At 43.2% G+C, this 14,467-nt stretch overlaps 1 protein-coding gene across 11 annotated transcripts in view; it reads right to left on the bottom strand.

Moving 5' to 3' along the window:
• The window catches only part of PIK3C2G (phosphatidylinositol-4-phosphate 3-kinase catalytic subunit type 2 gamma), a 2,048,585-nt gene that overhangs the window by 1,775,916 nt on the left and 258,202 nt on the right, over window positions 1–14,467 (bottom strand). For all 11 annotated transcript variants that reach the window (XM_085652678.1, XM_085652687.1, XM_085652677.1 and 8 more), the window contains 2 exons: window positions 10,141–10,298; window positions 3,205–3,316 (listed from right to left, as the gene is read on the bottom strand). In XM_085652678.1, coding sequence (XP_085508804.1) covers window positions 3,205–3,316; window positions 10,141–10,298 — 270 coding nt within the window. The remainder of the gene's footprint in view (window positions 1–3,204; window positions 3,317–10,140; window positions 10,299–14,467) is intronic.

Here is a 14,467-nt window from a genome sequence, read left to right as displayed (position 1 = left end):
CCCGCTTTCCTCTCGGCTGCTCCCTGGCTGCACCCGGGCCCCCTCCTGGGACCCGGGACGTTGATGCGCAGCCCGCGAGGCTCCGGACAGCTTCCCTGCAGCCGGCAGACTCGGCGTCATCCTGGTTCCGGCCCTGCCCCCGATGACGTTCTCCTGTCGTCACCGGGGAGGCCGGACAGTGCTCCTAGTGGTTCCCAGCAACAGAGGTGATCTTGGTCAATTCTGAAGAGCGGGGTGGGCTCCATCCTTCAGTTTAAATACACCCGCTCTTCTGGGCAGTTCACGTGTGGGGTAGGCTCCCGCAATAAGGGTGCACAGCGTGGGGTGGGCACCCGCTACTATAATATGCACACAGCGGGGTGGGCATCCGTGACTGGCCGCAGTTACGTGGGGTAGGCTCCCGCGGTGTTTTTAAAACAAAAGCGCAGCAAAATGCAGGGTGGGCACCCGCTCTTCCTTGGAACGCGAGGCTCCCCCTGGCACACGGGGGCCCCGCTGGGAATATGGATCCTCCTCCTGGGGAGCAAACACGGGTGGGCTCCTGCTGCAATTTCAAGCACCTAGCAGTGGCACACACGCGGGGTGGGCACCCACTCCTTGTTCCCTGGCACTCAGAAAATAGCGCTTACGAGGTGCTAGGTCCCACCAGAAGCTTCAGGGGCAGAAGATAGCGCACCTCCTCCGATAATCCAGCAAATAGTCCCACTAGGCGCTAGAGTTGCAGGCAGAGCAGCACAGGCACTTCAAATACGGCACTCACCAGGTGCTAGGTGGTGCACAGTTCTAGGGTCCCACAGAATAGAGTGGCGCTCTGACAGCACAGCGCTGCAGGTGTCAGCTCCTCACCTCCTGCGCAGTAAGATTAAGCGCTCTTCTTCTCCAGGCGCTATCCAGCAGGCAGGGCACAGTTGTAGTGCTCACGAGGCGATAGGTAGGAGAGCATCAGGCACTACTGGGCAAGATCAGCGGTCAGTGGGCACTCATAAGAACAGGGCCGCAGTTCCTAGGAACCGTCATCCCCCAGAAAGTGGCACTCCTCCTGGGTCAGCGGTCTTCACTCCAGTAAGGGGGCTCTCACTAGCCCTGTGGACAGCAGAGGGGTACAGTTGGGCACAGGGGCCAGCACACATTCCCATGCGGCAGTACCTCCTGGCAGAGTGTCCCCTCTCATTCAGGTCCACGCTCAGTCTGAGCACATGGCATCCCAGCTCCGCTATATATCCACCCCTCCTCCCACCTACCAGCAAGGGCTAGAACCTTCTAGAAGGCTCCTGGCAGTTCCAGTCTCAACTGTCACTGTGGGGGAGGAGTAGGGCACCCTGTCACTTCAAACACTAGACCGCCAACCCACCTCAGGCAGGAGGCACAAGCAGACAGAAATGGCGTCCATTTTAAAAGTGACCTTTTACAAAGGTGCATTTCTACAATGGTGGAAATAAAGGTGCGTACACCATTGCACAACATTTATCATCTTCAGTTCAGACACATCCTGTCAGTAAAAAGGCTAGGGGGAAAAGCAAAAGATTTTAGGACAATAAGGGCCAAGTCCAACAAGGAGTATACTGGGAGTGGGAGTGATGGTCGACGAGATGTGTCAGAGGGGGGGAAGCCATATATTGTTCGGGGTGCGGAGGGGTGCTATTGGTTTTAATATGTTTTATACATTTTATCAGGCACCTTACACTTTACACAAATGTTGATTAATGTTTGATTGTTTGTGTCTTTTATGGACATAATTTGGCCAAATAAAAATAATTTGAATAGATTGAAGTTGCCTAGGAGTTTTTTTACGTGTAGCACAACCATGAGCCAAGCAATCCCTCAAATTACTATATTGTTTAAAGGATAATCTTAGCTCTCATATGGTTTCTGCCCCAGACTCAAGACATCCCAGTTTCTCCTCATGCGGTTCTGGGTAGATAATAAGTCACACATGGTATAAAAAAAAGAATGGTTTCATCTTTAATTTTTGTGGTGGGTTGCACAACTGCTGACCAGGGAGTATTCAGCTCTCTCTTGTATGCCTTACATATAACCCAAAGCAAATAATCACTATCGGTGAGGAATGTTTGTAGATATGAGGCTTGGGATATAAAGGTCAAAGTATTACTACAAATGCACCTGTATTGAAAAAACTGGGCTAGTGGAAGATCATTCCTATAGTTAAATATTAACAGTATTCACAATATCTTTGTTGGAGGTATGTTTACATCCCTTGAGCAACTTAGCTTCAATGGGGAGATGTGCCTGTTAACTATGTTTTATTTTTGATGACTGCGCAAAACAAAAGTACAGTGAATGTGCCAAGGCAGTGCCCAAATCTAAATTAGCTGAATGCAGAAACTATCAGGATAAATATGAAAACATATACATTCCAACATGTCTAATATCATATTCCTGGATCGATTGAGGTATCAGGGACTTGTGAGGGTTGTTAGCTTGCATCAGATGTATTGTATATAACCTTAGATTGCTAGGTCTCTTCTGTGACAAACCTAAGATGAGATTTTGCATAAATAGGGTCTATTGTTGTATTATATGACTCAACTTCTGCTCATTGGGCATTGGCTGCATAATCTTATAGTAATGAGATAGTGGGAATATATTATAGCCACATGATAGCCTCTATGAAGCATATGAACATTTACCCATACTTGATATGAGCTGCAATGTACATGACATAAAACTGGAATCCTGTATGCAGCTTTTTGTAGATGTTTTACACAGATCACATTTTCTATAACTAAACATGACACCTTTGGATGTCCTCTCAAATTATATGCATGCAATGTAATAATACTTTATAATACAATAATATAGATGTTAAAAACAACAGCAACGCAGAGACATAACTTTGTTGTGAATCTCACTTTAAAATCACACTAAGCATCAGTGTAGTTGCAGTTTACTAAATGTATTTGAGATCAAGCTTGCAGGGTTAAAGATCCTATCAAAAATGGCGATGTATGAAATGCTGTGGGGTGCCTACGTTGGTTTCTGTTACATTCACAATGAAGTTAACTTAACTCCCTTTTAACTGTAGTAAATGTATGATCATTTTGTCAAAAGTAACAGAATACGTTTATACCAGCACGTCTTTTCAGTAAATATATGAAACTGTATCACATCAATTTAGAAAGTAAAATTAAGAAACGTGGTTACAACTAAAATAAACACTTGAGAGGTGTAAAATGCAACACTTACTTTTGTAGAAATTCATCAGAACCACACCAACTTAGAAAATATTCTTCCTGAGGTGGATACTGGTTTGTATGATGGAGGATTTCTCTAATGAAGTGTCTTACCAGGCAGTCAGCTGTAAAGAGAAACAAGCTCATTATAAACTGAGAAAGATAATCCTCAACTCGATAGTAAGAGAGTCCCCAAAATTACAACGTGAATAGAAAAAAATCTAATGAATTATATTTCTAAGAAACCTATGGAACATTAGGCAGATGGTGTGTCTATTTAAAAACAGAACGGAATGTAGAAAAACATATATTTAGATTAACACAAGGTAAAGTATGCATTTGGAAATGGGTTCTTCCTGAAGAAAATAGTCAGTGAATCTAAAATTTAGAATTCAACTAAATATTGTTTCGCTGCATCTGTAATAATTTGCCCACCAACATTGTCCATCATCCAAATTTGACAGTCAGGTGCCTGAGAATCCTGTAGATCACTAAATAAATCAGTGCCTTCGCTTCACCCGGGCATGAAACACTGAGTATGGAGTGGGTGGGAACTATACAAAATAAGTGAGGGCGGGTTTGAGGATTTGAGGAAACCCCCTAAAAAAAAAACACAAACAGGTGGTACGGAGGGGTGAATTGCTACCATCAACATAAAAAGGGATTCAAGGATGATGAAATATTAAACTGTTTAATGGATTTTTTTAAGACGCTATACACTCCAGAATCCTCTCCTTCTGATGAGGCACTAGATTCTTTTTTTGAAGCACTCCCTCCACGTCCCTCTTCGCTTCCTGATTGCTCCGTATTAGAAAGGGATCTTTCTCTTCCTGAACTTAAATCTGCCCTAGCCCAATTACCAAAGGATAAATCTCCTGGCCCGGATGGCTTAACTGCCAAATTTTATTCTTGTTTTTCTCAAATTTTACTTACTCATTTATTATCTTTATTCCAACATTTTATGTCTTGCAAAGAAGCTTGTGACTCCTTTCTCGAAGCTATGATCTGTCTAACTCCTAAGAAGGGCAAGGATCCTTCTTCTTGTGCTAATTACCGCCCTATTTCTTTAATAAATTTAGATTGTAAGATTTTTGCTTAGGTCCTTGCTCTTCAATTTGATTGGTTGTGAGCAAACAGGGTTTGTCAAGGGTAGAACGATTGCAGACAATTCTAGAACTTTTTTGAACATTATACATCTTGGTCGCCGCTATCACCCTAGATGCGGAGAAAGCTTTTGACCGCATTCATTGGCTTTTTATGATGCGTGCCCTTCAGTGGCATGGATTCGGTCCTGTTATTTTATCTCTTATTAGTTTGTTGTACTCCTCCCCCACCACTTTGGTCTTTGTTAACGGTTTCCAATCTCCTTATTTTAATCTCCAATGAGGCACTCGTCAAGGTTGTCCTTTGTCTCCTTTGCTTTTCATTCTGTCTCTGGAACCTTTTCTTCACTCCCTTAGGAACTCTCCTGCCTTTCGAGGATTTACTCATAAATCTATTGAAGTCAAGGTCACGGCTTATGCAGATTATATTTTGTTATATATGTCTGACCCCTCTACCTCTTTACCCCTTTTATCGACCTTTTGTCTTCTTATGCTGTCTTGTCTGTATATAAGTTACATTTTTCAGAAATTATAATGTAAATAAACACTGCCTTCAAAGTATGTTTGAAGGGACGGACTTTAAATGGAATACTAACTGCATTAGTTATCTAGGGATAAAATATTCTTCTTCAGTTGCTAAGACAGTTCAACTTAACTCCGAGGATGTTTTATCGAAAATTTCTGACATGGCAGAGAAATGGTCCCCCTTATTGCTGTCCTGGGGGGCAGGTTGGATACCTCCAAGATGATGATGCTTCCAGTAATTAATTTCTACATTTCCACGTTACCGGTACGACTTCCTTCAATTTTTTTTTTAAGAATCTTAACAGTATCCTGAGTAAATGTCTTTGGCATAATCGGAAAGCTCGCATCTCTTTCTGCTTTGTCTGCTCCTAAAGATAGGGGTGGGGTTAATTTTCCCAATTTTCGCCAATATCATTCCTCCCTCCTAATTTGGCAAGTTTTGCCTTATCTTTCTTCTTCTGATGACCCTCCCATATCAGTATGGTATAAATTGGAGGAATCCGTTACTCATCCATTCCCCTTTTCCTCATTATCCAACTTTGTTCATCCTTCTCGCTGATTCAAATCTCCTACTAACCCATATCCTATATCTACTCTCTTTCCGATTTTTACTAAATCGCGTTCAACACTTCAGCTATTTCTGGATTCCTCTATCTGGCATATTAAATCCATTAACATTTCTAATCGTACTATCTTCTGGAAAGATTGGATTGTCAAAGTAATTATACAGGTTAAACACTTAATACATAAGAAGCAGCTTTTATCTCTCCAGGAAATCTAAATATAATGTATCCATCACGTCTCTTTCTAAGTTTGATTCTTTGAGATTGATTCTATCTCAACGGCTTTCTCTCCGCTCTGATATCTCTTCCTCTTCACTTGACCCTTCTATACAATTGTTACCTACTTCCCCTTTTGTCCGGGCCTCTCACATTTACAAATATCTATTTTTTTCTCTACCCACTCGGCCCAAAAGCAAGATTGAACTTTTTTGGGAAACGGACTTGCAACATACTTTTACTATACACACATGGAACTCCATTTGGGCTTGGATACACCATACTTCATGGAATGCCAGTACCACTCTAACGCTCTATTATTTTTATCAGAGATTATTTTTAACCCCATTAGCTGTTTCTAAATGTAGCTCTGACTTATCTCCTAATTGTTGGTCCTGTAAGAACACTCCTGGTACATATATTTATTCCTTTTTTCATTGCCCCATAATTTTTACTTTTTGGACAAAAGTATGTAAGTCTATTGCCTCTATGTGCTTCACTAATTTTCCTTTTGATATTCAATCCATATTTTTGGGTAGTAATTCTATACGCTAGTTTGGTGCTCGTAAACTTGGCTCATTTATAGATCTATCCATTGCTATTTCTTTTCAGGTTATAACTTCTAATTGGAAGGACACCTCCAAAGTCTCCTTCTCCGCCTGGTGGTATCTTTTATGTCACCATCACAGGCTTGATAGAGCTTATGTAACCACCTCCCAGCAGCTTATTCTTAAAGAGGCCTTCTGGTCTCCTCTCTCCAATTATATTTCTTCCTCTGTATTACAGGCAAAGGATAGTAACTTTGTTTTTCAGCCGCCGTGAGTGCTGTATTTATTCCTTTCTTTTTTCTTTTTATAATGTTCATAATTTATGATTGTATATTGCTAATTGTGATTCTGTTTTGTTTGTTATTGGAAAGTTTTACTAGACTATATGATATAACTGCTGATATTTTTTATCTTTCATCTCTTTTCCTCCTTTCCCTTTTTCTCTTTTTTTTCTCTCTCCTCTCCTCTTTTTTTCCCCCTTTTATTTCCTCCTTCTTTCTTTTACCCTCTCTCTGTTCTTTAAAACTCTAAAGCAAAAATGCTAATTTTATAATGGTACTCTTTGACTTTATTTTACTCTCAATATTGGTTTATAATCCCGACAATGTATGATGTCTTGGGTTTTTCACCATTTGTTTTTCATTCTTATTCCTTGTTATCCTATGGATTGTACTTCATGATTTTTATTATAATTCTGTACCATGTTTTCTCTACTTTAATAGAGCTTTCTAAACTCAAAAAATAAATAAAAAGGGATGTGGGCCATGACAATGAAAATGGTTGCGGGTCATGGACCATTTCCCACACTGACATCACCCTTCTCGGAAGAGTACGAAAGGTTTCGGAGAAAAGCTGCTTAAAAAACAAAAAATGTACAGAGAGCAAACACACAAAAGGGCTGCAAAGCGGCATTCTTACTGCAGAAGATTATTTGACAGAAAGTATGTGTCAGTGAGATTCCCACGATAAGATAGCCTCAAACCCTTGTCACATGTAGTAGGCAAAGAGACAGTTGACAATGTGCCCCCTCCTCCACCCCAAATAAGGTATTCATAAAATGTTCAAACGTATTACCACATTCTTCCTCTCCTTGTCGCAAGCAAGTCAGGGGTGAATCCAGGCACTCAGAGAGGCAATCATCCCTTTAATAACGAGTTTTATTACTCTTCACCACAGTCTGGGTTCTAAGCATTTTCACATTCTCACAGACTCTAGTTTAATTTCTCTATCTTTTGTGTAAAGAAATAACCAAACCATGTCTTCTCCTTCCGCTGAGTCATCCTTTCACGTGGAGTGCTAGCAAAGAATACTCAAATGGCAGTGACTTGAAAATGTCATTTTGATTTCTAACAAGTTGGCAGCCTGAAGTTGTAGGAGACATCTGTGGTTGGTGTAAATGAGTCGCATGATGTTGGTCTATTGTCCATGTGCATTTCAAAATATTAAAAGTTGACTGCAAAAAGCTGCTGCTGGTGGGATTAGACACAGTCCTTTATGCATGATGACGTGAGGGAAACATGGGCACAAGACTCACCATCATCAGCAGTCCGGGCATTAGGGACTACATTTTATGAAGAGTAATATTCAAAGAGGCCGAACAGTATGGCCTTTGATCCTACTGAATGACAAAAGTGGTTTCATAGTTCAAATAAACACCCTAGACTAGTGGACCAGGGTTGTCCACCAGATCAGGGAATATATGTGCAGCAGTAACAACAGGCTGACCTGCAGGAAAGCATGCTGACAAATTATAGAGGACTTGAGTCAGCAGATTCTCTGCATATCTGTACAGTTGAGAGGATCATCCTATTAAGAGAGTTTGTCAAGAAGAAAAATGTAAGTAGGCTCTTGCAGTATTAAATGTGAGACTTTGAGGCAGACTCCTTTATGCTGAATCCCATCATCCAGTCCGCATTGGCCTTTTCCATCAGACAGCAGGTCATAGTTTTAATGAAGCAATACGGAACCTGTCTCTGCAAGTAGATATCTATAAGGCCTATGCTACTTTGTCCCTCATGTAGCACTTCCAGACCCTATACGAAGCCGTTCAAATGGGGTCTGAGTGTTCATAGATTTTGGAAAGATTTGTGTTGCATCACTTCCTATCTGACCAGGGCTTTGGCGTCTTATAGTCCGAGGTGGCAAGGCATGACAGACTTTTATCTTGAAAAATGAAGGATGTATGTAAGTGGAAGAGTTGAAATGAAAGTGGGCTGAGGAACGCAAGATGGACTACCTTGTTTGAGTGATGGGCGATTTGTTCAGATTTATATGCCAGTCATCAAAGCAATGAAGAGGACAGTCTGTCAAGTGTGTTTTAAGCAGCAGACCTAAAAATTGTAAGTTAATCTTTATTATCAAAGCCATTCAGACTCCTTCCAGTATTGCAAAGGTATCTCTGTGCTGAAGGACAGGTGGAACCCCGTGGAGTCGGGGTCAGAAGCTATGCTGGGCAATTGCTTTAGCCTTGGAAGCAGACCGTGATAGATGAATGAGGGCAGGATATTCTTTGGGTCTGTCGTTGCATTAACTTGTAAGCTGGCCTGCCCTTCAGGTTTGTCCCAGTGCAAAGCTCAGGAGGTCCAACTTCCAGAGATTGACCGGGAGCTGGTTGAAACCCAAGCCGGCAAACCCTCACCGAATCCAGCATGGTGCTAAACATCAAGGGATACTGGAAGAAAAAGCTTCAGGAAAGTTTCTAAGTCAGAATGTAGAAAAGGTGACAGGGACCAACCTTGAGAGTCAAGCCGTCCACCTTCAACCACAAGCCGGCCTGGATCTCTGGTTCATCTCACTGGTAAGCTCTGGAGGTCTGACTTCCATAGATTTGACCGGGAGCTCACCGTAAGGCAATATAGCGAACCCTCACCGAATCTGGACTGGCTGGGAGCTTTGAAGGACCCGTTCTAAGACAGATGGTAAAAACTTTGACCGAGACCTACCACGAGGGGTAGCCTTGCAGGGCTCTATCGCGGTTGGCCTTAAACTTTGACTTTGTACCGGTCTACCGCGACCAGAAGTCCCATTAGGTGCTACAGGTTTCTATGTGCTATATAGTGCTAAATCTTCAAAAAATCATATCTCCAGTTCCCTGCATTTTTGTCATTTTGGTATCATTTTAAAGATAAAAATATTTCCTATTTTGATAAATTGATGTTTGATTTTTATTGAGTGTTGTGTCTTAAGTATTTAGTCATACTGTGCCCTGGGCACCCCCGAATTGTTTGCTGACTGGTACTTGTGGTAACTGACTCAGACTGTCCCTGGGCTCCGCCTAACCAGGCCCAGAGCCAGTGCTATGCTGAAAACACACTTAGAATACAGAGAAAACACCAACATACACTAGGGTACACTAAGGGTTGTGGTACCCCTATGATTGGCATGACCTCCCCTATAAGGCCTTAGTACATAATAGGGCAGGAGGGATCAAAACTACCTTTAAGCCCTTAGTATATAATAGGGCACGGCAGTTTAGAGGCCAGCAGCCCTTTCTGCACTTCCATGTGTGCACTGCTGAGGCCTGAGGTCAGTTTAAAAGCAGCCCTGTGTTACAGGCTGCTTTCAAAATGGATAGTGTGCCCAAATTCGAGTTTGGTGTATAACCCAAACAATAACAATAGCCCTAATGCAACAACAAAACTAATAATAATAATAATGTGTTTCATATCTCAAGTTTGCTCTCTCTCAGTAATGCAAGTATTTACTTTTTGCTCCAAGAAAAACTTAGGTTACCCTAATAGAAATTAAGACTGAGAGAAGAAGGTATAAAACTTAAGTCAACAGCAGTGTGTAATAACAACGTTGGAAGCGTCATTCAAGAGAGGAAAGGGGTCAAATAATAGAATGAAGTTATCTGAAGCTCTCGTCATTTCTTTTTTGGGGAATATTTAAAGTGCAATAATTCTCGCTAATAACATCAACAATACCTAGAGTACGAGGTTAGAATACTGTTAAGCTTCCGGTGTAGGGTCAGTTTAGTGCGATGAACACTTACCCTTTGGCGTTAGCATTAGCGGCTGGTGCATACCGTCTATGTGTACGAGTACTCTAAAGCTTGTGTTACACTGAAGCCGATCTGGCACTGTGGTGGTAATACTCCATATCTTTCCAGAGTTGTAGTTTGGATTAGAACAAGGATGGTCGTCTCGAATTCTAGAAAGGATAAAGTAAAATTAATATTTTACTGATTAGCTATTGCAGGAAATACAGAATACCTAAGCACCAGAATAAAATAAACCTGAAAGCAAGTAAAATCAAATACACAGTAAAGTGTTTGTATGATGACCACATTTGGAAATATAGAGCATACGTGGTATTTACGTATCTACTTTCCCCTTTTAACTATTGTGAATTTAATCCGAATTATAATAGGCCATGGTGTGTCTGGAATACAGAACGCAGGTTTGTAGAAAACTGGCAGGAGAGGCTGGAGGTTGGGGGAGGGGGGGGGCTTGCGCTAGCAAAAACAGAATTAGATGAGTAGTGCACACAGCAGTCTTGCCCCAAGAGAAAGATGCCAAAGCAACAGAAGGACATATTTGCTTACAATGCCTCAATCAATATCACTACTTGGGCAATAAGTGAGCATGAGAGTGGGCCATTCACCACAGTAATTTACTGCTTTATGATTGAAATAGGAAAAAATACTTAGCCCCTTAGATCTGTAATATATTTCCAATAAATAGTCTGGTAGGGTTACCTCACTCCGCACACAGCGAGAATAGTCTGAACCTCACTCTAGAACAATATTTATTGGTGTTTTACAGCAACATGAATTATGTGCCATTTTCACTACTCTGATAGGATTCATGAAACAGTGGTGCACTTCAGCAGTGCATGAAAATGGGGTTTTGAAGTGTTAGTGGGGTGCAGCCCCGTCGAAGAACTTTGGGCGGCAGGGATTGGCGTTCCTATTTTTAGACAAAGGCCCTCATTACGATGGCTGGCGGACCGCTGACAGGCTGTCAGTGGCTGTCGCCTGCCATCTAGTGCATTGGTTCAACCTCTGCATTACAATGCAGCTGGTCAGACCGGAGGGGTGGGGGGTACGACCACCACCTTCAACAGGATCAAAGAAACCGCCAGGACAGCTGTCGGATTCTCTAATCCCTACAATGGGGCGGTGCCTGCACTGGCACCACCCTAGGGATTAGGATATCTCTTTCCGACGGCCTTTTCATGGTGGTCCCACTGCCATGAACATGCAGCCAAAAAGAGACTTTAGGGGCCCCTAGCAGGGCCCGGTCCCTCTTCGGCCTCCGCTATGTATTCAAGGGGGCACATTTGGTGCTCCCTCAAACATCCATGCACCATGTGCAAGCACCACATGGTGCCTGGCACACGGTGCATAGATGTCTTAAAAACATCCCTTTTTCAATTGCAGCTTGTGCTGCTGCGCTTTTCCCGGCCAGAGCGCAAGCCACTTTTGAAAAATGGATGTTTCTGACTGCCTACACAGCGGTCGCATCCTAATCTGGCAAGTGGGTCCGCTGACCACTTGTCGGCCAGTCCCAGTCTCACAACGACTGACCGCCATTGTAATTACCCCTCTAGTGTATACATTTTTGCTTTGGTTTAGAACACTTCACCAATCATATCAACTGGTATTTCATTTTTGCTCATCAACACTAAACAGACATGCAAGAACTGGATTTTTTTACCGTGGAAACACTACACTCTGCATCATACCATTCATGAGGGTAATTTGGCAAGGTCAACACAGTCATATCTTTCTGCCTTGTGAAAAATCATTCCTTGAGCGAGGCATACCATGGCGACAAAAAACTCAACAAACGTTGTGCATGTCTTAAAACTACTGCTTGTGGACCAACTTGATGAAACTGGGCAGGCCAATGATGATTGACATGAATGTATGGCAAGATGTCACGGAGCAGGCTTGGAGATATTGCTTACAGACTGTAAGTTAATGAGTGTGAGTGAGTGTGCTACAAACCTGCTTGTGAGAGATCTTTCTCAGGGAAGGAGAGGCTAGCAGTTCAATGACATTGGCTATTTAAGCTTTCCATCGTGCCCTCACGGAGGCTGGAAGTGAAGCAGCCATTGTTTTATATCTGGGCACCACTCCCCTTCATGACCATGTCGTCTTTGCTTGGTAATCTAAATTTAATGTTGCTGCAGCCAGGACCTTGCCACATGGACTTATAATTTCCTTTGATTAATACTAGATGCTTCCTTGGATTGAATTGAAGGACTTGGTATTTGGTGGAGTTAAGGGTCTTTTTTTCCTCTAACCCCTTTCTACATTTCTATCACTGGCCCTCATATTCCTGTGTATGGGATCATTGGTTGAGGGGGCGAGTTTGTATCACTCGTATTCTGAGCACAAAGTAAGCAAATCATGGCACAAGATGAGTAATGGTGGCATCTTTAAATACCCCAGTCAATTGACATGAGGCAGGCCCTTGCAGTGGATGCAAAGGCACCAAATGGAGGACGCCAAGAACGCCATTTGGTGCCCATGCATGAACTCAGACTGATGAAGATCCAATACGCCTCGCCCTTCCCCTCCTCCCACATAGACTAAAACAGAATCAAAGCATAATTCACAACAGTGAGGTGAATTTCCAAAGACTGCATGCACGCAGGAAGAGAGCAATTAGTATTCTTGATCCTATTAAGCATATTGCACAGAAGGAATCTATTACCAACACTCGCTCCTTTCAATACTACACAGAAACACTCCAATTACGTTGGTCCATTCATTAGAGGCCATTGGGAAGGACAGAGTGAACTGTGGCATATCTATTTTCAGCATTCCTAGAAGGCATTGTCCTCCTAACATTTGTAAACTATCAAGTTGGTCATCATGAGTTTAAAAGACTTCCAAATGCAATTTCCTAGAGGCTTCTGCAATGGACACCAAAGGTGCAGTAATATGGTGCAACATATCCTAATTGGAAAATGTGATTTTAAGATAGTCCAGTGCACATCCAGTAGGGTTGAAGAAGTAATTCACATTTTTCACAAGCAAGTGACATTAGAAGAATTCAGGCTGCCATGCATAGGGAGAGATGTCGCCCTAAGGTAGATGTGTGGCGCAGCGGTCAGAGCGGCTGACTTGGTTCAATCGCAGGCTGCAGCTCAGCGCAGCATCATGTGACTCTGGGCAATAGCTCACGTAATCTCCCTGATGGCCCCTGTCGATGTTTGCGCTTTACATGTTAGGATGGCATTTACAGATCTTTCACAGGTACATGAACGGCTGCACATTTAAATTGCAATACCAAGGGCTGCTTGATAATTTAAGTCAGTGACTAGGGTGCCCAGTGCTCTCTACAGTACTAGAAAATAAGAATACAACAGGCACAGCCCTAGAGGGTGTACACTCCTGTGAACACTCAAATTCCTTGAAAGCAAGCCCCTTGGATAAATGCAGACTTAAATAGAATGACTGTTGGACTTGGCCCTTTTGGCAGGTTCACCCCTAAACTTTTTGCATCCTATGTAGTGTTAGTGGTTTTAGGCCTCTAGGCACTTTAGCACTGTGTCCCAGTGTAAAGTGCGTGCGCTCTGTGTTACATTTAGTGAGACTGGCCTTCCCTCCCATAGGAATGCATGGGGGATGTGTGTGTTCATAGTAATTCCTGGTGTGAGAGGAGTGCAGGGTCAAGTTTAGTATGTGCGAACTCGTAAGAATAAATGCTGCGCAATGATGTGCGCAGATTTATTATACCTATAGGAGAAGTGCCACTTCTAGAAGTTGGCATTTCTGTGTGCTGTGTGTCTGCCTGCCTGATGTGGAGTTCAAGTCTGGCTTGTGATTGACATGTGCTGGATGGTGTGGGGAATTCCAGGAGCCAGGGTGAGTCAGCCCAGTGGTGAATAGAGAGATCTGCGCGCAGATGGGAGGGAGGAGTTGCACATGGGACCTGAATAGGACTGTGCCTTCCCTCCACAATGCTGGCTCCGCCCCCTGGGGTGCATCTGAGCACCTAGCCCCACCTGAAAAGGAGAGAGGAGCTGAGCACATCAAAGTGTTCCAAAGCTCCCCCAAACCAGTTGCATCTGTTTTTTTCCCCAGCCCTGTGCCATGTCACAAAGGAAAAGGGTGTATAAAAGAAGGGGCTGTGACCCCATGAAAATGGGCTCTCTGGTGTGCTGTTCTAACTTGAGGGGGGCCTGCTGCTGCTGGGCTCCAGGAGGAACCGCCACAAGGGACTGCCTCCCTGCTGGAGGGCCCTGTGTGCTGGCCTACCTGAGCCCAGCCTTGTGCCCCCCTGATCTTTGCCTTTATCTGGAGAGCATTTTTATTGCAAAGAGCGCTTTGCTCTGGGCGGCAGGGAAGGAGCTGGCGGTGTGCT

The sequence above is a fragment of the Triturus cristatus genome, chromosome 4_1 (assembly GCF_964204655.1).
Source record: "Triturus cristatus chromosome 4_1, aTriCri1.1, whole genome shotgun sequence".
NCBI classification, from domain to species: domain Eukaryota; kingdom Metazoa; phylum Chordata; class Amphibia; order Caudata; family Salamandridae; genus Triturus; species Triturus cristatus.
Note: the sequence above shows the minus strand (reverse complement) of the source record. Positions and strands in the feature narration are given on the sequence as shown.